Consider the following 22,574-nt stretch of genomic DNA (forward strand, 5'->3'; position numbering starts at 1 on the left):
AATACTCGCGTCTTGGCGCGGTCCTCTCTGTATTGAGATGTTTTTTTTAAAATCTCATTCTCGAAACAGGGAAAAGGATAATGCTTTCACAGTGCTCCGAGGTAGTCATTTGCACGTGCAAAATTATGGTCACTGCAAAAAAACTTAAGAGTTGCTGCAAAATCTCGACTGTGGATTCTTCAAGGGATGTAGTAGGTCATTTGTTGCTGACAACACATAAAGCTTTGAGAAATGGGGTTAATGTTTTATCTGTTGCTGTTCATTGAAAGCTGAAGGTTCGGGGTTAATGTACTGAAATGTCTTTTGCCCGGTAGCGTTTTCGTAGACTATTTTGTATGAGGGAAATACCTCGGTTCTGGTAACACAAGTCAGGGTTATGCCAGATGAATAAGGGTAGTAATTGGTTTTTTATGGCAGTCTGCATCTTTCTCAAATTCTTCCTTAGTTTGCACTTAAAGTTTTAAAAATAAAACATTGTAGTAGGACCGTGTGGCTTTAGAAGTTGTCTACCTTTGAAAGTCTTGACTTGAAGATCACTTAATGTTTAAAACTAAATTTTCATTAGAACATCTTTATTTTATAGACATTCTGGAATGGCCTCAGCCAAAATGTTCTCAAAGCAGCATCCAGCAGAAAATATGCGTAAGTATTTCCTTGTTTTCTTCATGTTTGGCTATTTAATATTTGTATTTATTCTCCTCCTGATACCAGAACTGATTATTGGAGTCAGAGATGGAGTAACGGAGCGAAACCAGCAAGATAAAACTAGAACCTATGCATATAACTTTCCTAAGGCTGTTTCTTTATCTCTGGGGGTTTTTTTCCAGGGGAAATTTAAGAATTGTTCTTCCCCCACTTCTCCCACCACCAGCAGCATCCACAAAATGTGGATTGTTGAGATTTGTTTGATTAAAAAAAAAAAACCACCAAAAAACCCCCCCACAAAAAAACCAAACAAGCAAAAAAATACCTCAACATTGATGGAACAAATTGTTTTACACTGGCATGAAACAAGAGTGATGTGTGGTTCTATTTCACTACAGATAAAGTTTATTTCAAACAGCTCATGCATTTTAATCACTTGTTTTTCTTGTTGCAAGATAATGGCAAAAGAGTAGCAGTTAGTTGTGTAACTTAGTCAGATGTTCTGTGGCTGATGCTGATTCAGGACACAGAATGGGAAATCTGTTTGTTAGGAAAACTGCCCAGTTCTGGTTAGTGCAGAGAAACCGAGCAGTTGCACATTTCAAGATCATTGCTTACTGTTATTTGAACTGGAGTTAGAGCGGCTTAGCATCCTAGGGAGTGAGAAGGTGATATCCTGGTAATAAACGTGGTCTGGCTCTGCCTTCAGTATGCTTTCTCCATCCCAGAACATGGCTTTGTTTATAAGGCAAAACTCTGATTCAGGAGTTTTCTTTAGCCTTGAAAGTGGTACCACACTCTTCCTAGAAAGGAGGAGGAAGTTCAAATTTGTCTTGTGTAAGAACCACTCCCATTTTTCAGAATTAAATTAATTTGTTACTCCTCAGGATCAAAAAGATGGTTATCTATGGCTCTGGCTCAGAGAACCCTGCACGGGTTGAGTAATTTGTTATCTTTGTGTATTCTTCTCTTCATGCTAGGCAATGATAAATAAACCAATACAATTTATTATTAGCATTTTGCCTCCAGGTGGATGTTTTCAAACAAGTTTGAACATCAGAAGTAACCCAAAACAAGTCCTGTCTTTGTAGGGACAGAATTAGTTAGGACTTTGTTTTATGTCAAAATCTTAAGGGATGTTGAGAATATATGTAGTAAAGATTATTCTGGTGAAGAATAATATTTTTTATGTTTATTAGAACAAGTGAGGATTTCTCTATAAGTGATCTGATTGAAAACAGAGGCAGAAGGTTAAATTCCTGTGTAAGAGTCAGAGAACACCTTACGTCAGAATACAGTGTGTATTTGCTTCAACGTCTAGTGAAAAGTCACTTTGGCTGGTCTTCAGGGTAGAAAGTTTTTTTTGCTATCTAGTTATTTTCTTTTAGTAGTAATTTTATTTTTCCCATAATATGCTTTACAGCTCAGAAGCAATTAAAGGTGCCGTTATTGGAATTGATTTGGGTACAACAAACTCCTGCGTGGCAGTTATGGAAGGAAAGCAAGCGAAAGTAAGTAAAAAATGAATACCGGCTTGCAGTAATGTTATTAGAAGTTGAATGTCCAAATCAGTGTTCTCAGAGGCAATGTTTTTTGATGGCACCCTGTTACATTTTTTACATAGGTGCTGGAAAACTCCGAAGGTGCCAGGACAACACCTTCGGTTGTTGCATTTACGGCCGATGGCGAACGCTTGGTTGGAATGCCAGCGAAGCGGCAGGCAGTAACTAACCCACACAACACCTTCTACGCTACCAAGCGTCTCATCGGGCGGCGCTTTGATGACTCTGAAGTGAAGAAGGATATGTAAGTGAGGGTGGAGAGCAATTCCACTACCAGCAGAAATGCATAAATCATAACATGCTAACCCTCTTTTGGGTGAAGTAGTTATGCCCTCATGTCTCAAAGTTACATTGCTTATATTCTGAGGGCCAAGTTGTATTTTGCTACGTTAGTTGCTGATCATTTTAAGGTTTTCAGAGAAGAAGGAGAAAGCCTTGCTGATGCTGTGCAGAATGGTCAGGATCTACCAATGAAGATTTTTCTCATTCTTGAGGGCATTTACAGTCAAAGCTGTATGATCATAACTCAGACTTGTGATTAAATGATGTAGCTGATTAAAAACAGTAGTAGTACATTGGTATTTCTGGGACTTCCTGGATCTGAGGCTGCTGTTGGCAAGTTCAGTATTCTTTGTCTAGAACTCGTAAATGTTCATCTGCTGATACTAATTGTAGGGGTTTTGTGCTGTATGCTGATGCAGAAATTGAGTGTGGAATTCTTCTGTTTTTAGTAAGAACGTTCCATTTAAAATTGTCCGTGCCTCCAACGGTGACGCCTGGGTAGAGGCTCATGGGAAACTCTATTCTCCAAGCCAGATTGGTGCCTTTGTACTAATGAAGATGAAGGAAACTGCAGGTTGGTACAGTTTGGTCTTTGCCATCTGCGCACACAACTGTGACCTTGGTGCTGGGCCGCAGTAAATGGAAGTGCAGCAGCCAGGAAGGTACTTTTTTGGTATGGGAATCCTTGGATAGCAGGCCCTTGTGTGGGGCAGATCGTGGAAGGGTGCAGTGATGGGCTGTTACAAAGCTTCAAGGAACATCAGTGCCTACCTCTATCTCGGATCTTTGGCAAGATATTAGTGCTTTGCTTGAAACATACTCATATCGAAGTAGAATACTGATTGAGTTAATGCTCCATTTTAATTGAATTGAATGCACACTTACTCAGAAGGGGGAGCTCCTTTTTCTTGTAAGCTACAGTCCTTGTGCCTCCCGGGCTGCAGCTGACCATGGGCTGTGGCAGCCAGGGTTTTGGGTGGCTTTAGTCTTATTCAGCTGCTAGATATGTAGCAGGAAAGGGAGTGTTCAAGGGACCTGATTTTTGGGCTGAATGAATAGCTTCTTAGCCAGTGGTGACTTTAAATCTTTACTAGGGGAAAGTATACATTGGCCTGGAGAAGTTATTTTTTCTCCTTTTCAATTCTTAATGTGATTTCTGGGGAAACTGAGTATAATACATAGAGGTAATAGTAGCTGCCTCCCATGGCCTCGTTTGGTAAATGTCGTGCATCCAGCGGTAAGTGTTTGGATGGCAGACTAAAGGTTGTTACTGAAGCTTCATCCAAAGACTTTTTTTTTTTCAGTGTTAGGTCCTGGGCACTTGCTAAAGCTCCACCCAAGAGTAAAATATGAGTATGTGGTGTGTGAGCATCTAAATGTGACGAATCTGACTTACTCTGAGGTGTTCCTCTGCCTTAAGCAAGGGTCTGCTTCCTGTAGGTCTGTTGTTTTTTGCCTTGGATGCTACATGAATTCAACTATGGAATGATCTGGCTTTGCAAGCAACACAGAATAATGCAGTGTATAAGGTCTGTGCAGGGCTAATGCAGAGGCGTAAATCCTGTCTGTGCATTCTCACTGCATCATGCGCATTCTTATTTTTTAGCAGGTCTGAATCTGTATTTGTTTACATCCTTCTCTTTTTTTGAGGGAGAGAAGTTTGTGACCTTAAATTAGGGTGTAATACATGTTTTTCCTGACTTGCTGTCTCAAACACTTCTAAAGGTGGTATATCTACACTATTTGTACCGTATAAATGTTTCCTACAGCAGACTCTGTAAACAGGATGAAAATGAGTAAGTTTTAAGTGCAACACATGTTGAACAATCCGAAGAAATGGATAACAACTTCAGTCTTGCACACTAAAAGGACAAGTTAAGCTCTCAGATGAATTCTCACTCACTAGCAGCATCCAGTTACTGATTGAATTGTGGGGGTGCTTTGCTGTTCTGTCAGAAGTCTACAAGCTATTTCACGTTATTTGGAAGGACTTGATTTCTCCACAGCTCTCTCTGCATCTTCCCAGAAAGCAGCTGGTTCTTGAGCAGCAAGCCTGTTGTGTTCTTAGTTCAGGAAAATTTATTTCAAACTACATAATAATAACTTGGTGGTATTCATACCTTATAAGGATAACTTTCTGTTTTGTCTCCTTTTTCCTCCAGAAAATTACCTGGGACATTCAGCAAAGAATGCTGTGATCACAGTCCCTGCTTACTTCAATGATTCTCAGAGACAGGTATTCATCAAGCTGTAAGATTTTTCGGGCTTATAAATTGCATTTAGTTTCTCTCGGTAGACAGCGCTCTTCTGCTGTTTTTTCCTCAGGCTACAAAAGATGCTGGGCAGATTGCTGGCTTGAATGTTTTGAGGGTGATTAATGAACCAACAGCAGCTGCACTTGCCTATGGTCTGGACAAGTCTGAAGACAAAGTGTAAGTACCTGTTCATAACACCTACCCTCTTTTAAATAAGCATGCTGTAATTTGCTTTGTAAATGCATCTTCTGCTTTCTGTTTTTTAAAATCATTGGTTGGAATTCTGCCAAAGTAGATTCACAGCCTTGAGAGTCAGTGCTATGTAATGTCACCTCTCTTCTATGTCAACCACATTTGTTAAAGAAAATGAGTTCTGAACTTGCAGCTGCAACTTAATGATTAAAGCTGAGTGTCAATTTGATTATCTTACTACTGGTAGCAGTGGTAGGTGTGGCTAAGGACAACTGGGTGAGAGGCTGTCACCATTGGTGCTGAAGTGTAGCACAAGAGCTACAGCTGAGGTTTGGTGCCTGGTATCCACAGCTTGCGGCGTCTTCCCTGACTGCATTCAGCCTTCTGTCACTGTCAAGGGTGGTTATATAAATGCAGGGGTCCTGTTGCAGATTTTGTAAATGTGATGTAGCTTATAGTGCTATGAAAGCCTCACATCTTGAAAAACGTGTTTCATAATGGTTCTGGTGTCCCTGCCCTTGTCATTGGATGTGAGTGTGTATTTATTTGAGAAGAAGGAGCTGACCTCTCTGAAATAATGGGCAAGGTTAAGCATCGTGCAGCACATCTTTCAGAGAAGACTTCCACGTGGACTCAGTGCTCAAGGAATGCGTATGCTGTGTAATTTGTTTACTGCTGTCTTTAGAGAAGGCTTTTAACTTTTGTGGACGGCTGCATGAATTCTGCATACCTCATCTGCTGAGGAGAATGATTTTTGAGCCACACAACTTTGTCTAGAAAGTAATGTTTTTCTGCATCTGTTCTTATAGTATTGCAGTCTACGATTTGGGTGGTGGCACTTTCGATATTTCCATTTTGGAAATCCAGAAGGGAGTCTTTGAGGTGAAGTCCACCAATGGTGACACTTTCTTAGGTGGAGAAGATTTTGACCAGGCTTTGCTACAGTATATTGTTAAAGAGTTCAAGAGAGAGGTAAGGTATCTCAACAGAGTTCAATCTTGTGTTATGCTGTTTTTCAACCTCGCTTAACTTCTGTGGAAGGATGGGAATTTTCTGAAATTATTAGGACTTGGTTTGTAATCTATGGCACAGTTGAAATTTAAGAGTATCAAAGACACCTTTTAGTCTGGCTTCCAGTTCTTACACTTGTTTTCTTGAGGTGGAATATTCCTCTCCTGGAAGACAGAATAGCAGGACTTCTGCCTTTTTTCCTCAAGTGTAGCAGGACCATCCTATACATAGTCTGCTTACTTTTAATTATAAAAATCTGTGGTCAAACTGAATGTGTCAGCACAGATGCATAGAATACAGGGTTGGCTATAGGAAACTGCAGTGTAATTCCAACTCCTTTGCTAATTCAGTCTTGTCTTTATATTCTGTGATGCAGCAGCTTTTCCAAGCTTTAATCTGTAACTTACTGTATAATCACTTCCAGAGCAGAGAGGGCTAGCAGATGTTTTTGAAATGCTAAACACGTTTGCCAGAAGTGAGAGAGATCAGCAGAAGTGCACATGTCGGGCTGTATTTCTACAAACATCTTTACAGTCAAGAGTGATAGGAAGGTGAACTGCAATGAAGAGAAGCTCTCCATGACTCCTGTGCAAAAGCTGAGAGTCTGTTAACCCATATTGTTTGTCGCTTAGATGGGTGTTGACCTGACTAAAGACAACATGGCCCTTCAAAGGGTGAGAGAAGCATCAGAGAAAGCAAAGTGTGAGCTTTCGTCATCTGTGCAGGTAGGTGGCTGGGTTCAAAGCAGTCCAGTAAAACGTTTTGATACACTGACTTTTGCATTATTTTTGTTTACAAAGCTCTATGACGTTGCTGCTTTTTTTCTCGTGGTGGCAGAACCAGCTTCTGTGTAGCCAAATGTCATCACTTTAACAGAAAGCCCTTTAGCAGGGTAGACTGTTTAGGAGCACAATTAGTTGTTGGAAGCTGAGAATGTTAGCGGGTGCTGGATTTTGCCTTTCTTCTGGCACCATGTTTTCTCATCTTGCAGGGAATGTGATCTTGTTCCCAACTTGTTACATATTGCAGAAGTATGATGGGCATCAGGGAATTTAGCTGCAGCTAGTACTGCTGGGTTACTGGAAGCACTTGCGGCTTTGTGGAAGCAGTTCCAAAACCTTGGTGCTACTCATTCCGCTGAAACAGCTAATTTGTCTAATAACAAGAAATAATTTCTATAAAGAATCTTTACTTATTTGCCTATAGAGGAGTTGTCTAGACAATGGGCAACATACACCCCCTTTCTTTTTTCCACCTGCTTTGTGTATTAATGCATTCAAGCATGTCCTTTATTCACTACTGAATAAGGAGCTGGAGAAGCAGCAAGTTGGGGGTGTAATAGTCTTGCCTAAGTGAAATTAAGGTCAATTATATAGTAATTGAAATGGGAACTCTGCCAATTTCTAGGTTCTGAATAAACATTTTTTTTTTTTTGATGGTGGTCTTTTTGTTGGCCAGTGGGGAGCTCATAGCAAGGAGTTTAGGCCAGTCACAATGGATGCATAGTTCTGCCAGAGACATAGCAGGCTCTGTTTTACTAGCTCAAGAGTTGGCAAATACAGTCTGTTCATACCAGGAAAAACTGAATTCCTTAACTCTAGCAGTGAACGGAAAACAACTTGCTTTTGGCCCAATTTTCCCCTAATATTTTTGACTATGCTATTTATAACGTGAATGTACAGCTCTAGTCAGTAACATGGGTTTAGTTCTTGTTGTGTAAACTTTAATCTCTAGAGCTTAAAGCATTAATGTTTTTAATTGCTTTGATTGGTAGTATCTTTTAATGTCAGCATGACTCAGCACTTGAACAAGATGGTTTCAGTATAAGATTTGCTTTAAAAATCCAGCATGTGAATTTGTAAGATCATTCACAAATAGCCATGAAAAGTGGGGATTATGGTCCCTGGCACTGATGAGCTTTGTGCTAAATGGCAATAGGCTGGCTGTGGAACATGAGTTGTCTGCATTTAGAAAACAGTCATGAGTTATTTCCTTCAAGTAGCTTACCTTCTATGAAATGTTAGTCGTTTGGCAAAATCTTTCGGAACTCTGAAGATGGGCTTTCTTCTGTGTTGTGCTAAAGGAAGAGGATAAGGTTGTCACTTCTAATGTTTGAGCTCTTGCCTCCTGGCTATGATAGAAATGAAATTGTTTTTCGTAACAATAAAAGACCTCAAAATAACACAATATTACAATTGAAACTTAACAGTTTTAACCATGAGGTGTGTAACAAAATAATTTTCCTATCTCTTGTCTGAAATGTCAAACATAAAAGTATGCCTGCTGCCACTTGGAGGCTGGGCTGCAGAGTGAACAGGCACATAGATGTTTCAGTACAGGCAGAACAGAACCTGTAACTTGATCTAAAGCCTGCATGTAGCTGCCTTTTTTTCCATTCCTGTTTTTCACTCCGTGTCTGTTTCTGTGCTGCAGACTGATATTAACTTGCCATACCTTACTATGGATGCCTCTGGACCAAAGCACTTGAACATGAAGCTGAGTCGCTCGCAGTTTGAGGGCATTGTAGCTGATCTGATCAAAAGGACGGTAGCGCCGTGCCAGAAAGCCATGCAGGATGCTGAAGTCAGCAAGAGTGACATTGGTGAAGTCATCCTTGTCGGTGGCATGACCAGAATGCCGAAGGTATGAGATGTCTCTGTTACAGGCAAATCTGGCACAGCTAGCCAGTGCTTACTGTTAAAGGTGATCTGTAACGGAAATGTTGGGTATCTGGTAACTTCAAAGCTCCAGCAGCTGAAGGCCCTCAGGAGCAGAGCAGACATGTTAAGTAGTCCTGTGAAGACAGTGGCAAGGGACTCTCTCATCCTGTTTAATTAGCTCAGCTTGGATCTGGGGGCTGTAGCTGAGTTGCACTTGACAAAGACAAGTGGGAGGTATCAGGAGTTGAAAACTCAACTTGACTTTCTGATGCAGACCAAACATAGGCAGTATTGTTCAGATACACAGGGCGTTTTTTCTTGTTATGGTCTTCAGTGTGTGACAGAGGTACACCTCAATGACAAAAACCTATCAGTAATCTTTGCCTTCCAGTGGATTTCTTCCCCTCTGTAGAGCACTTACAGCTAGCTGTGAGGAAACTGCACAGGTAGAACGGCTCTGCTACCTGCTGGTTGCGTGTATTCAGCTACCTGTGTGAGGCTGGGTGTTGTCAAGCATATTTAACTAGCTGTTCCACACACTCGTTACCTAATACCTGGCCCTTGTGTTCTGTGGTGATAAACACCAACAGGTAACTTAAAAGCTTGCTCTGCTGACATGCACAGTCTTGCAGATAAGGCGCTGTCTGGTGATTTACGATTCTTACTCGTAGCAATGCTTAGCTCCCCTGAAGTCAGAGCTGAACATGTACGTACGCTGCTCTCTTCAAGGGTACAGCTTGTCCTTCTCTACAGAGATCATCAAAATCTCATTCCATAGGGATCAGTCAGGCTTGGACTATTTGTTTGCTGTTAAGATTTGGGATTTGCAGCTCCTTTCTAGGATAGTAGGTGTGCACATGGTCCTGCTTGGGATTGATTTGGGGTTTGATGGTGGGTTTTTTTTCTTCCCTAAGTGTTAAATGAACCTGGTGGCTGGAGGTGATATTAGTGTGTGCAGAAGGTCACCCAGGCAGGGGAACCTGAGCAACAAGATAAACAGAAGCTGTTGCTCTGGCCAAAGCTCAAGTGAAGTAACTGTGTTATACCTTCCCAAAGTCCCTGCTGTTCCAGCTGGATAAAGGAAAAATGGCGTCGTTAGCGACTGTATAAAGTGATGAAAAACACTTCTAGAAGTGGGGAAGCCCTTCCTGAAACATTATGTATGCTTTGGGGGTGGGAGACAGTACTTAAATATTGATTTTATTTTTTTATTATTATTTTTACTTTTTTATGCCCTATTTATAACCCCCAGCATCTGTGGCTTTGAGCTTATGTAATGCTTTCCTGAGTGCCCGTAGTTACAGCTCTCCCTCTGAGATCAGTGCCTGTATGTTGCACACAGCACAAATCCTTCTCTCGTGTACATTGTTCTGTGTTCCTCACCCTGCTAGGAGGGAACATGCCTTCTTTGGAGGGTTCACGTGGCCAGCGCTCCAGGAAACGTACAGTGGGTGGTTAGAAGTAATGTTTCTTTTGTACTGTAAAACATGCCTGCAGAGGGGAAGACTTGCACCTAATTATATGCTCATACGTAAAGTGTCTTCCTCTGTAATGAACGCTCCCAGCAGATGTCTATTGGCTTAAGTGCAGAGGAGTTGGACATTTGCTTACAGCAGTTTTCCAGGCGCATCACGCTCACCTGTGCCGAGGTGTGCCTACCGGGTGTGCTCAGGCAGGAGGGAAGCTGTGAGTGGGAACAAAGTCCCACACCCTTCTCTTGTAAGGTGGAGGACTGGACTACCGAGCTGTGCTCTGGTGCAGACACCTTGTTGCATTCCCGTCTGGATACTTCAGCAGTAAATCTGTTGTAATCATGAGCATATCCTTCCAAAAGGGCAGAGCAGTGAAAAGCTAATAATGCAGCTCAGACTGTCTGCTGACGAAGCAAATCTACTTCTCTGGTGAAACAGCTCATTAAATAAAGAGTTTGAAAATACTGTCCTTCATACAATTTCCTCTTCCCCCCCCCCCTTTACTACACACAAATAAGATGAACTGTCCTTCTGCTCTGGATTTTTTTTACCTTCCCTGCACTCTGCCTCCACAGCTGTACCGTCCTTGACAGCTGTGTTCTGCCCAGTGTTCGCTTGTACAAGTTCCCAGGAGCAGGCCTTGACTCCTGCTTGATAAGCATGGAGTGATCTCTTCTGAATGTGTCTGGGCTGTGTGAAAGGACCGATACAGGCTGACTTGCAGCTGGCAAACTTGGTTGCAAGAAAGTCTCCAGAGAAGGGGTTGTCTAGACTGAGACGAGCGCATTTAACAGGGTGCGTGGAAGGTGGGGCATTAGAGAGCAGTCACAAGCCTGAAGCTTAGTATTTCTGTCATGCCACAGGGTTACATGGCAGCAGGAGCATAAAGATACAAACCTTTAGCCATAGCTGGCCTGTTCTTGTGGCCGCTGGGCGGTAATCGTTCACTCTGCATACGAGCTGTGCTTTCTCTCCATTCAGGTGCAGCAGACTGTACAGGATTTGTTTGGCCGTGCTCCTAGCAAAGCAGTTAATCCTGATGAAGCCGTTGCTATTGGTGCAGCTATTCAAGGTGGCGTGTTAGCTGGTGACGTTACTGATGTGCTGCTGCTGGATGTAACTCCCCTGTCCTTGGGGATTGAGACACTGGGAGGTGTCTTCACAAAGCTCATCAACAGGAATACTACCATACCAACCAAGAAGAGCCAGGTACAAATTGACTCCAGATGGGTGGGTCTTTTGTGGTGGTCTCAAACACACAGGGAAGGCTACCCAAAGCATCCCAGTAGGTAGTCTTGTCTCCTCCTCACCTGGCAAGGAGAAGCAGCGTAGAAGTCAGATTTAATGTCAGCCACTGAGTATCTTTGATGATTATTAGTGTGCCCAAGAGGGGAGGTAAGTTGAGTTAATGTGTGCCAAGATACCGCAGGATGTTTGTGAGCTGGTCATGATTGCAGTGTGTGCCGTGATGTAACTGTCAACACATCATTCTGAAGAATAATTGTGTGGAGACCTGTAACTGAGCACCACACGCATTTGAGACCACCTTTCTTGGTTGGCATACCTTGGAAGGGATTTTTTTTTTTCCTGTGTTGTAAGGCCCTAGTAGACTTGGGTGTGATCCTTTCTTTCACTTTGCCTTGTCTGGGTCTGCTAGCGTGTGCTCTTACTGATAACATTTGTTCTGCCTGGAGTATGGGGTTGGGGCAGGAGCCCTGCTGCTTCAGGAGGAAATGCTCTGGTAATGAGGCTGGTTGCCATTGGAGCCTGCTGCTGGCATGGCATTGCCAGTTTTCACATGCTCAAGTGCATATAGGATGAGATGCCAGTGAGCTTGGCTGTTGCTAGCTTCGGTGTTCTGTGAGAGGAACAGGAGAACGACAAGCATTTAATGATTCTTCATCTCTTCAAAGTAGCTTCTCTTTACTCCTCTCCATGTTAGTCAGCTTGTAACTGCATCCATTTGTGTGTTGCAATTTTCTAGCTATCCAGTAACTTTCTGTTCCTTTTCCACAGGTGTTTTCTACAGCTGCTGATGGGCAGACTCAAGTGGAGATTAAAGTATGCCAGGGAGAGAGAGAGATGGCTAGTGACAACAAGCTTCTTGGCCAGTTCACATTGGTATGTTGGCTACTCAGTATTCATGACCTTAGACTTGACCTTCTTTGAGAAGTTCAAAGCCGCCTCCATTTCGGTTGATGCCTGAAGGCAGTGTTGGGGTGGAGTCATCTTACAGAAGACATGTGACCCTATTTGTAGTGAAAAACCAGTCTCTAAAGGCACAGCCTGATTCTGGGACAGCCTTTCAGTGGCAGGGGAGCAACTAGTGTTTAAGATGGAGCTCAAAGTTTCTAAGCGGTATTACATGGCACAGGGGCTACTGTAGCTTTAGGGCTTGATCACTTAGAAGGGCCCTCTCTGCTTTTGGGCACAAAGAGCAAAAAGAGCTCTGTAGTACCAGGCCTGCACAGCAGGTAACCCGAACGCGGGCCTTTCCTCTGGTGTTGCAAAGACAAGACTTCGAGCAGGCTCCACATTAACCTGCAGTCCCTAGGCTAACCCATTTCTAGCCCAGTACTGCTTTTCTGTGAGAGCCTGTGGAACTGCCCTGCTTGCTGGAGAACAGATGTGCTCCAGGGATTCATGTGTGTAGTGTGTGGCTGACTAACCAGCTCCCTATGCAGAATTGGCTTGGTCAGTGTTGGCAAAGTTTGTCACTATTATAACTGTTTGCCCAAACTTCCTGTTGCTAGGAAGAGTCATCCAGAAAGGAAGGGCTTTGCCTTTCTTTTGTACTTCTGAAGGAAGCTGTACTGCCTGTCACACTTTTAATACGGTAGCCTCAGAGGTAGTCAGTGAAGTCCAGTCATGTCCAGAACTGAGGAAATAGAACATCCTGCCATGTCCTGGAGGGGAAGAGTGGCTTGTTTAGCAATAAAGCAGAACCTGTGTCACCTCCAAACCAAACTTGGGGGCTACCTCTTTTGGTTTCTGTGCACTTGCTCTGGGTAGAAATCTGTATCCTGTTAAATCTAGATACTGCTAATCACCACATGATGCCAACAGGCATTTAGAGGACTCAGCTTTGAGGGTTAGTTAATTCAACTGACAGATCACCAAGATAATATGCCCAACACTGGAGCCTCATACCCTGAGCTCATGTCCCTGTGGGAGCTAATGGCTAAGCACTTCTCGTTCTCAGGTTGGGATTCCTCCAGCGCCGCGTGGAGTGCCCCAGATTGAGGTCACTTTCGACATTGATGCTAACGGTATCGTTCACGTGTCAGCCAAGGATAAAGGCACCGGACGCGAACAGCAAAGTAAGTGCTCTCGCATGCTGCCCAAGGATGAGGAGGAAAGGTGTGGAGCAGTGATGGTGCCATAGCACACTGGGCACTGAGGGTAACACTAGGTGACTTCAAAGGTAACGGAATGCTGCCCTGATGGGCATCCCACAGTCCAGAGGTGGGGACTGTGATGCATGTTACTTGATTAAGAGTCAGGATGACACACGCAATCTGTTGCCAGTGCAGCATAGATGCAGTTGAAGTCATCTTAGCTTAAGTGCCTCCTCTGGAAAGGAGGGCAAAGGTTACTGCAGAATCAAATAGGGAAAGGGAGAAGTGACAACTGACCTGTAGTTTCATTTTAAGCAACTAAAGCCTCTGTAAACACACAGCACTCTGCACTCTCTGTTAGCCTCTGTACAGAGGTTGCCATCAATGGATGCTCTCTCCTTGCACGTTAGGCAGAGATGAAACATTTGCCTATACCAAGGTCAAGGAAGTCCTCGCTGGCAGGGTTTTACCACATTCCGAGTCATTTTGCACTGTATGACTGTCCTTTCTTGGTCTTGCAGTCTGCCGCAATTGCTATAGCAATGTTTCAGCAGAGTGCAACTGTTTCCTGGGGTTTCCTGTGTGTATCAGCTGTGCCTCAGTTGCCAGAGAGGTGTTGGGCATACAGGTGTTTGTGGAGCAGTGCTGCTGCTGCTTACAGGGGTGTCCTGTGCCACTGAGGAGCTCGGAGCGGTGATATTCTGCCCTACACTACCCTGAAGGGACAGAAATCGGGTTTGGGAATCCAGCATCTTGTATAAGTTGTTCCTGAGCTGTGCTCCTGGGTGTGTTGTTCCTTTGGGAGTGCCCTCTGCTAACACATGAAGAGAGTGCTGTCTGTTTGAGGCTGCCTGTGTGAAGGTGCCAGCTTTTAAGGGAGAAATCGAATTAGGAAGATCTCTATTGAATCCAGGGCATGTCAAGTACAGCTGAACAGATCAGCCCTGTGCCGAGACCCTGTTCTGTTTCCAATTACTCCGTTACAAAGGTCTTGAAGTTCAGTTTTGAAGCAGCAGGTAACCACCTTGTTCATTTTCATCCATTTAGGCTGGAAACATCTCTAAACAGCAGGAGGCTTAGGGACTTCAAGCTGTCAGTGTATTTTGCTCTGTAGTGCAATGAAATGTTAGGCCTGGTGGTCTGGGGTAACTAATGACATGGTTGACATTTTTTAAAGCTCTGTTGTGGGCTCAGAAAATTAATTTGAAGCATTTGTAGATTCCCCTGATAAAAATAAATCTCTTTTGTGCCTCTAACTGGGAAGCCTCTATACTGCCCTTCAGTTGTTTCTCGGAGGCAACCACTTGAGCAATCAAATGCATGCTCCAGTTAAGAAAAATACTGTTAACTCTGTATTGGCAACTTGAAGGTATATGCTCTTCTTAGTCATGCTGCTTGGCTTTTGGCAGAAGTTTGTTACCAAAAACACACTTCTTGTTACTTTGATTTCCTTGTAGGTTTTTGATGTGTGGCAGCCTTCTACCTCTGAATAGCCATCCTCTGATAATAGGCAACCAGAATTTTTTAGCTGCCTGTCTGTATGCAAACATGGTCCTAATTATGAAGCTGAGCTGCCTATCCCAGATCTGCGTCCAAAGGACGTGTGCGTGTCTTTGTTCAGGGTTTTGTACCATTGACAAATATTATTTGTCAAACTTATTTCTGATGAGGATCATAGTATACCTTTTTTTGGACTTTGCGATATCCTGGATGTTGTTCCTCTCTTTTGCAATGAAATTATGCTTTACTGCAGTAATTAGCTTAAGTCTAGACTGTACTTCTTGGCACTCATGGAGGGGAAAAAAAGGGGGGACCTTTAAGAGCCTACCCATAGAATCACGCTATGTTCACTTATTAAGGGCAGTATGAGGACCTGGGTGGGGAATGTTGTCTTGTCCTGCTACCAGACTTCCACTGCTTTCCAACAGTGAAAGGAATCTCTGTGCCCTCGTAAAACAGTTCCTTGTGCTTGGATTTTTTTTGGTTGGTTGGTTTTTTGCTAGTGGTTTTTTGTTTTGTTTTTTTTTGTTCTTGTTTCATTTTGTTTTGTGATTTTTAACCTGCTAGAATGCGTCTTTGGTTTGGGGGCTTTATGTGCACATTCACTTTCCAGGAGGGGTAACTGAAGAATGGTCAAAGCGACTTGCAGACCAGTGGACAGGAAGCATCTGGCAGAGCTGGGGAGTTCATAGATCTGAGATGTCAGGCTTTTATCTTGCCAGCAGCATCACTGCGTCTTCAAAAACTGGCTGTCTTTGTACTGCCCACGGGGTTTTCACAGGTGCAGAGTCCCTGAGCAAGGCTGCTGCCCTTGAGAGGGTTTGGGAAATAATACTCTCCTTTCCTCAAAGATGAGCACATGTTCTTTATTAATGCTTCTTGTCTAATGCAGTTGTTATCCAGTCTTCTGGTGGCCTTAGCAAAGATGAAATTGAGAACATGGTGAAGAATGCAGAGAAATATGCAGAGGAAGACAGGCGAAGAAAGGTAATGTGATAGTTACGGTATCTTCCAGCTAGTAGCGTACCTGCCAACTATTGCCATTCTGTGCTATTAACTGTGCCCACCTCGAAGGAGCTGTAGGTTTTCATCTGCACAGTCTTGAGCTGTTTGCTCGTGCAGTTAACCGGTTTGCTTGCTTCCTTATATTCAGCTTACATTCCAAAGTTGCAAGAAGATGTATGTGGAGGCATTTGGATCTTGGGTTTGGGTTGGGTAACTTGCCCTGTGTGATTAGCATTTTAATTCCTCCCTGAAGAATTACTGGGACATGGAGGCAGCAGTAAGCAAAGTCACCTGCCTATTACTCATGAGTAAACAGCTTTGCAGCTCTAGTTAATGGTTTTTGTCATCAATGCTCTTTACTGTCCACCTGCCTGTTATCTCGGCTGTTTAAAGCTGGCCTACTACAGCTGGGTTTTCACAGTGATGTTCCGTTTAAATGGAAGCAGTACAGGGATGCTTAAGCTACTTTCTCTGAGTTTATTTTAAAGCTTAAATTACAGAACCTGCCAAGCAAAGCTGCACCTCAGCCTCTTCCTTCGTAAGTGGGAAGTTGCTTTCCATAGTGCTTAAAATCTCACTGTGGCATCTTGAATGCTATATTCATCTGAGCGCAGTATTGGCCCTCAGCGCAGGTGAAGCCATCAGGAGATGTTTGAAAGCCTCACTGACTTTGTCAAGAAAAGACTGACACTTGCCATGGTTGAGTGACTGAATCTGTGATATTCATAGGATTAATGGTTGGAACTAATTGGTTTAATGAGGGTAGTACTAATGAATTATGCTACTAAATACAGAGCATTGATTTTTAAGCAGACACAGTGAAGGCCTGCTCTGGGATATGGCACCAGCATGTAGTTAGCAATTGCTGAAACTGGCACACTGAATTTATCTGCTTTGTGTTCTCCTAGTCTGTAGAAACCTGTCTCAGGTGTTCAGGCAGTGCTGTAAATCTCACCCTCAGTAGTGAAGGGATCAGAGGAGGACTAAAGGAGAGAATGCATGGAACAAATTCACATGAAGCAGCATTGGCTTATAAGCATTTGTAGATTAGATGGAGAATGTTTAAAGACCTTGGTCTGAAAGTCCCACTGTTTAAGTAACTGCGTCATTGCCATGAAGCATAGGTGGTGGCCTCGCACTTGAAGAGGCTGCGCTGAGAACTTTCCTTGACTTTGCATCTTAAATCACTGAATAAGTTCTTCCCTGTTGTAGTCCTGAAGTGGGACTCATCTCTGCCCAGTGACCTATCAGATAAAGGTGATTAGGTTGCTTTCTTAACTAACATTTCTCTGTTTCTTTATTTGACCTGCATAACTGTAATTGTCAAAATTCCCTCATTACACCTTTCTGATCATGGTTTTACTGCCATGGAAGTATTATGAATGCATAAACAGAGTTATCACTCTGCTGGACTCGGCATCCTGCTGTGAACTTTGACATCCCACAAAGAGTGAAGACACAGTGTAGCAACAAAATTATTTTTTCATCAGCTTTCCACTGTAAGTGGTTAGCCTCCTGAGAATATTATCACACCCTTGATTAGGTAGACTGTTCTTCCAGATGGAGAGGGCTGGGTGTCCTAGAGACCATTGCTGGTGAAATAGTTCATGTTGACACTGGGACTACATTATGTCTCAGCAGGACTACTGCTCCTCTGTACTTACAGCCTGCTCTGTCCCCTTTGGTTGTCTTTGCAACAGTAACGTTAGGAACTGGTATTTCTTACCTAGCACACTGGGGTTTTTGCACTGTTGAGATGCTACAAGCATTTGTAATAAGGGTACATGAGTAAAACAACTCAGCATTTCAGTTGTCTCTGGTGTCCTTGTTGCTGAAAAAGGTTAAGAATATTTTCCGAAAGTTCTGTTGCTTTCCCGAGGAGCAGAGAGCACTGTCCTGTCTCTGCAGTTGCTGGCCCTTTCAGTGTGCCAACAGTAGTGCTATATTAGTTGCTTCTACTTCCAGGGAAGTGGGATTTGCTGAGTGTAAAAGCATGAGGACTGCCTTGCATAGGCTGCCTGCTTGGGCTTTCTGGTGCCAGAATGCATCTAGAAATGGTTTGCTTGCATTTCTTCTTCCCCGCCCCTCCCGACAGTATGGAGGACCCTGGGTGGGAGCTAGAATGGAAATTGGCAGTTTGGGGAAAGAAATGTCAGCTGGTAGCTCCCACATGCACAACTGGTAGTGCCAGTGATGTATGCAGCAGGCCCTTACGAGCTCTTTTACCCAGGAACGTGTGGAAGCTGTAAACATGGCTGAAGGCATCATCCATGATACGGAGTCTAAGATGGAGGAGTTTAAGGATCAGCTGCCAGCGGATGAGGTAAGTAGTTTCTGATCCCGTAACAGTAAAGGAGGTAAGATTCCTTATTATGTCTTTGCTCAAATTCTCACTTAACTCATACCTGGCTCTGACCAGTGGCACCGACTCTGTGTGGATTTCCATGCTGTGGAAAGATGGCACAGTCACCAACTCTTGTGGGTTTTGCACTTGATGAGTGGGATGAGCGTGGCTGATGGGAGGATGTAAGGACATACTTAGAAGAACATGGTTTGGATAATAGCAAATATCCTATTTCAAAGCGTGAGTTCAGTGTCACTGAAGATCTAAGAGCCTGGGAAACTGTTAATTAAAGGTTTCTGCATGAATTATGTCCTTGACTTGGCCTTGCAGTGATTTGATAAGAACTGTACTGTGGCCTGTGTGAGAGGAGAGTTTTGCTCAAAAGCTAGAGATTACGAACAGTGCCTACAGCGTATTAGCAGAGGGACAAAGGCAAAGCTGCTGTGCAGTCCCGGCAGCCTCAGTAGTACAAACACAGCACCCGAGAACTTGGAGGCAATGAAAATCACTGTATCCACTTAGCTCCAATTTTTCTTCTATCTTTGGAGTGAAGTGGATATTTAGCATCAAAAGAATGCTTTTCATACCACTCTTAACTGACAGTTTAATTTCTGCATTATGAGTTTCAAAAGCCAAGTTTAAAACGTTGCACAATCTTCAAGTTAACAACTTTCAGAAGCAGAATAAAAGGGCTCCTAGGGCCTCTGTGAGGTGTTTGAGGGAACAAGATTGTAGTTCATTGGTAAGTAGCCTCTGATCAGTTAAATGCTGTTTTTCAGCTCAGCCCCTCTCTCTAGGATGGATATTGGCCATCTCTGTGTTTGGGATTATGATCACTGGATTTTTCTCTCTCAGGAGCACGGATTCTAAATCCCTGTTCCCTGCAAGGGCTGTTGTTCCCTGTAACGTCTTTTGGGGAATACCAAGGCAAAGCGGGTAGCAGTGCTTAGAAGCAAGGCCTGCATGATCCGGGTGGGGATGGTGGCCTGGCACAGAAGGCATCGATCGCCTTCCCCTTCCTGAGGGTCTGAATGAGAGCTCTGCCCACGTTTTGACTGCGAACGCTGCTGAGCAAGCAGTGCCGGTACAGCTGTCCCCCAGTAACCTCGCTTCTCCAGGCCTGCCTCTCCAGCAGCGTGCCAGTCTGACGGAGAAATGCCAGACTGTGTGGAGCGCTTGACAGATGGCTACAGGGGCTGGGATGAGACCGTATTGCTTTTGTTTGCCTCTCTGCTCCTTCTCCCACGTGCAACAAAGGGATTAAACAGGGTGGTGAACAGCCTTACTCGCTGGCTTTCTGACATGCCTTAAATATAGATGAAAACCAGCTTTCTTTTCCCTTTACCCTGGCTCCCGGGGTGACTGAGTCACTGGTGAGGTGTGCCAGGGAGAGCAGCTCTCATCCTTGGCGGGCTGTTCGGTCTCTGCAGGGCTTTCTGTCCTTGGCGCCTCTGCTGAGACGGCAAACAAGGGGACCGATTAATGCCAACTGTGGCACAGTTAGTGAAGTGGACAGGTGCCCATTGGGAACTGAGCGCAGTCCTATAGTCCCTGCAGACCGTGTGGCTCAGTTTGAGACTTAACTTCATGGCTTCTGGCAAAAAAAGGTAGTTTTGTTGTGGCCAATAGATGGGTGAAATAACAGGAGCAAGATTCTCTGTGAACAAAGTGCAGGATTTCATCGTGTTTGTGACTTATTTGCAGTGCAACAAATTAAAGGAAGAAATTGCTAAAATGAGGGAACTTCTGGCTCGTAAGGATACTGAAACGGGAGAAAACATCAGGCAGGCAGCAACCAGCCTGCAGCAGGCTTCCCTGAAACTCTTTGAAATGGCATACAAGAAGGTAGGTTCATGGTCACTTCCACTTTATAGCCCTCAGATGGGGAGGGGTGAGTTGGGACGAAAGATAAGGATGGTTCTAGAACAGGCTTCCCGTTCAGTCTGCCTAAAATTACAGTCGTAAGGCCCTAGAGATTTTCTTCTCAATCTCCTTCCCAGTGGAAGGCCCACCCATTTGAGCCCTGGCAGATATGTACTTCACCCATCCAGGGAAGCCTCCTGGGATGGAAGTGGCACACTCTGCCCAGGTGACCTTGGTAGTGCTAAGCTCTCCTTACTGCGGAAAGCTGCTTTTCTGATGTCAAACTGAAAATGGTCAGTGCTGCAATGTAAGCTTGTTATGTCCACTGGGACAGCGTAAATAACGGGAAGATAATTTCCTCCCTCTTGGTGGCAGTCATGCAGAGATGAAGATTGTTTCCATTCTCCAGTGGACAATTACCTTTTTCACTGAGGGAAGGGTTTCCTCGGTCTAGAACTAACCTAAGCAGCTAGCTAGGAAAAAAAAATGTCTAGGAGAAGCATTTTATTGTTACTACAGCTAATAAGCCAACTCTTTCACAGATGGCCTCTGAACGAGAGGGTTCTGGAAGTCCGGGGGATCAGAAGGAAGAGAAGCAATAAGAAGTCTCTGTCTTGCCTTGACTAGAGTATGAAGAAGAGGTCGATTTTCTTGACGCTTGGGAGAGAAGGGACCTTCCTGAGCAGCAATGGGCAGAATTCAGACTTACTGTGTTTTTGCAGTATTCTATATATAAAATTCTTTAATGTATAAACTTAGTGATGTGTCTGCTAGATAAATTGTCACTTGATGAAAGTTAATTCATGCCAGACGAAGTTCTAAGTGTTTGGCCCCTTGGTATTCACTGGGGCACCTGGGGACTCGCTGATCATTTATTTCTGATACTTGGCACAATGGTGTACTAAATTGGATATCAAAGTTTGGAAACCATGTCACTAAATCGAAGGGTGGAGATGGAAGTCCTGCTGGAACCGGCAGGAGAATAACACCTGTATAGACCCTCCTTGTGGATCTGAGTACTTGTGAGCAGGTAATAAGACCTGTGAACAGCAATGAGAAGGCTGGTTGCGTTGCTAGAGAACATTCAGATCTGCAGCTAGGTTAGTACCCTTGTTCTCAAGGAGAGGGGTTACTTCAAATTTAGCTGTAACATTTCTTACAAAAGAGGCTATGTGGAAGTTAATACTTTGCTTGTCTGAGCCTTCTGCTCCATCCTGTGTCTGTTCTCTGCTTATGGTAAAACAATTTCCTTGATAATAAAACTGTTACTGGATCCATTCTGGATTTTTTTAAAATAAAAGCAGAAAAGTGTCCAACATGGAGTTCTTGCTATCCTGGCCTTTGATGGAGAATGTGATCATGCTAACTGCCTGTGAGAACTCCTGGGGTGGAACAGTCAGCCAGCTGTAGTGGCAGTGGACTTGTGGAATTTGTGCTTCATTTGCATGCAAAAAGAAGGTACCTGGTGTCAGGTTAGGGTCCGTCCCTCCTGAGAGTGTGACCGCTGCACTCGCACGAGATGCCTGGAAGTCCTGCTGTGATCTGCAGTAGCAGTGGGGCTTCACCTTCAGAGCTGTAGACTCGGAGCAGCAGTTGCCCACTGCTGCTTCTGGCAGCCAAGTCTTCCAAGGAGGTGCAGTCTCCTTGCCACAGTGTATTTATCCGTTTCTCCTTTTTCCTCTCTGTTGCTGTGTGTGTGTGTGTAGTCAACTGGACAGAAAAAGCAAACTTTACAGCTGCCTTGTTCAGACAGCTCAGATATTTAGGAGGGAGGACAGGATTATTTTTTTCTGGCAGTCTTCTAATTATGAGAAGCTATTAGGGAAGACTACAAATCTTCATCCTGTGAATTTCCCTTTTCCTTTAAGCTGGAAGGGACCAAGACTGCTTCAGACACTGAGCTCTTTCCAGCAATCCTAGCAAGAAAGACTGGAAGCCACTTCCACTTCAGAGTAAAGTGGATGGGGGGGGCGGACTTTAAAGAGTAGCAAGTGATCTAACTGTAAAGTGAGAGGGAGCCTGAAGCATCTTGGCTTGGGCATAAGAGAAGGTGAGGAGGGGGCCTGGTGCAGCCACAGGAGGAGGTAAGGGGCGATGCCTCGTGCCCAGCCTGCAGCACGCCTGGCGTGCGTGGTGGGGAGGCGGCTGTGCAGGGAGCGTCAACAGCAACTGGGAGTGTTAAGCTGCCTGACTTCAGGCGGACTGAGGAGTTCCAACCCAAAATTCAGTGCTTGGCTTTCAGCAGGGGAGTTAGGGGCGTCTAGGGATCCTAACTCTGCTGTGGCTGTTTAGGGGGAGGATAGCGGAGCATGGTGCAGCTGACCAGCCCGTGGGGCTTTCGTCTGGCGGGTTGTGTGGACATACGTCTTCCACAAGTGGCCAAGTGGTTACAAATTCATCGGGCATGGGTCGAGGTCCTGTTTTGTTGGTTTTTTTGAAGTGGCA

General features: G+C 44.1%; 1 protein-coding gene across 1 annotated transcript; it reads left to right on the forward strand.

Annotated features, from left to right (window-relative positions):
- Positions 1-587: 587 nt before the first annotated feature.
- HSPA9 (heat shock 70kDa protein 9 (mortalin)) lies at positions 588-21,402 on the forward strand. Its single transcript, XM_009580266.1, has 16 exons — positions 588-642; positions 2,069-2,156; positions 2,270-2,451; positions 2,939-3,063; positions 4,652-4,725; positions 4,815-4,921; positions 5,746-5,908; positions 6,580-6,672; positions 8,381-8,590; positions 11,061-11,288; positions 12,096-12,200; positions 13,282-13,399; positions 15,810-15,904; positions 18,153-18,245; positions 19,971-20,111; positions 20,672-21,402. The coding sequence occupies exons 2-16, from the start codon at positions 2,136-2,138 to the stop codon at positions 20,729-20,731; spliced, it is 1,815 nt and encodes a 604-aa protein (XP_009578561.1). The 5' UTR covers positions 588-642; positions 2,069-2,135; the 3' UTR covers positions 20,732-21,402.
- Positions 21,403-22,574: the final 1,172 nt, after the last annotated feature.

This window comes from Fulmarus glacialis, unplaced genomic scaffold (genome assembly GCF_000690835.1).
Source record: "Fulmarus glacialis isolate BGI_N327 unplaced genomic scaffold, ASM69083v1 scaffold26166, whole genome shotgun sequence".
Taxonomy (NCBI): domain Eukaryota; kingdom Metazoa; phylum Chordata; class Aves; order Procellariiformes; family Procellariidae; genus Fulmarus; species Fulmarus glacialis.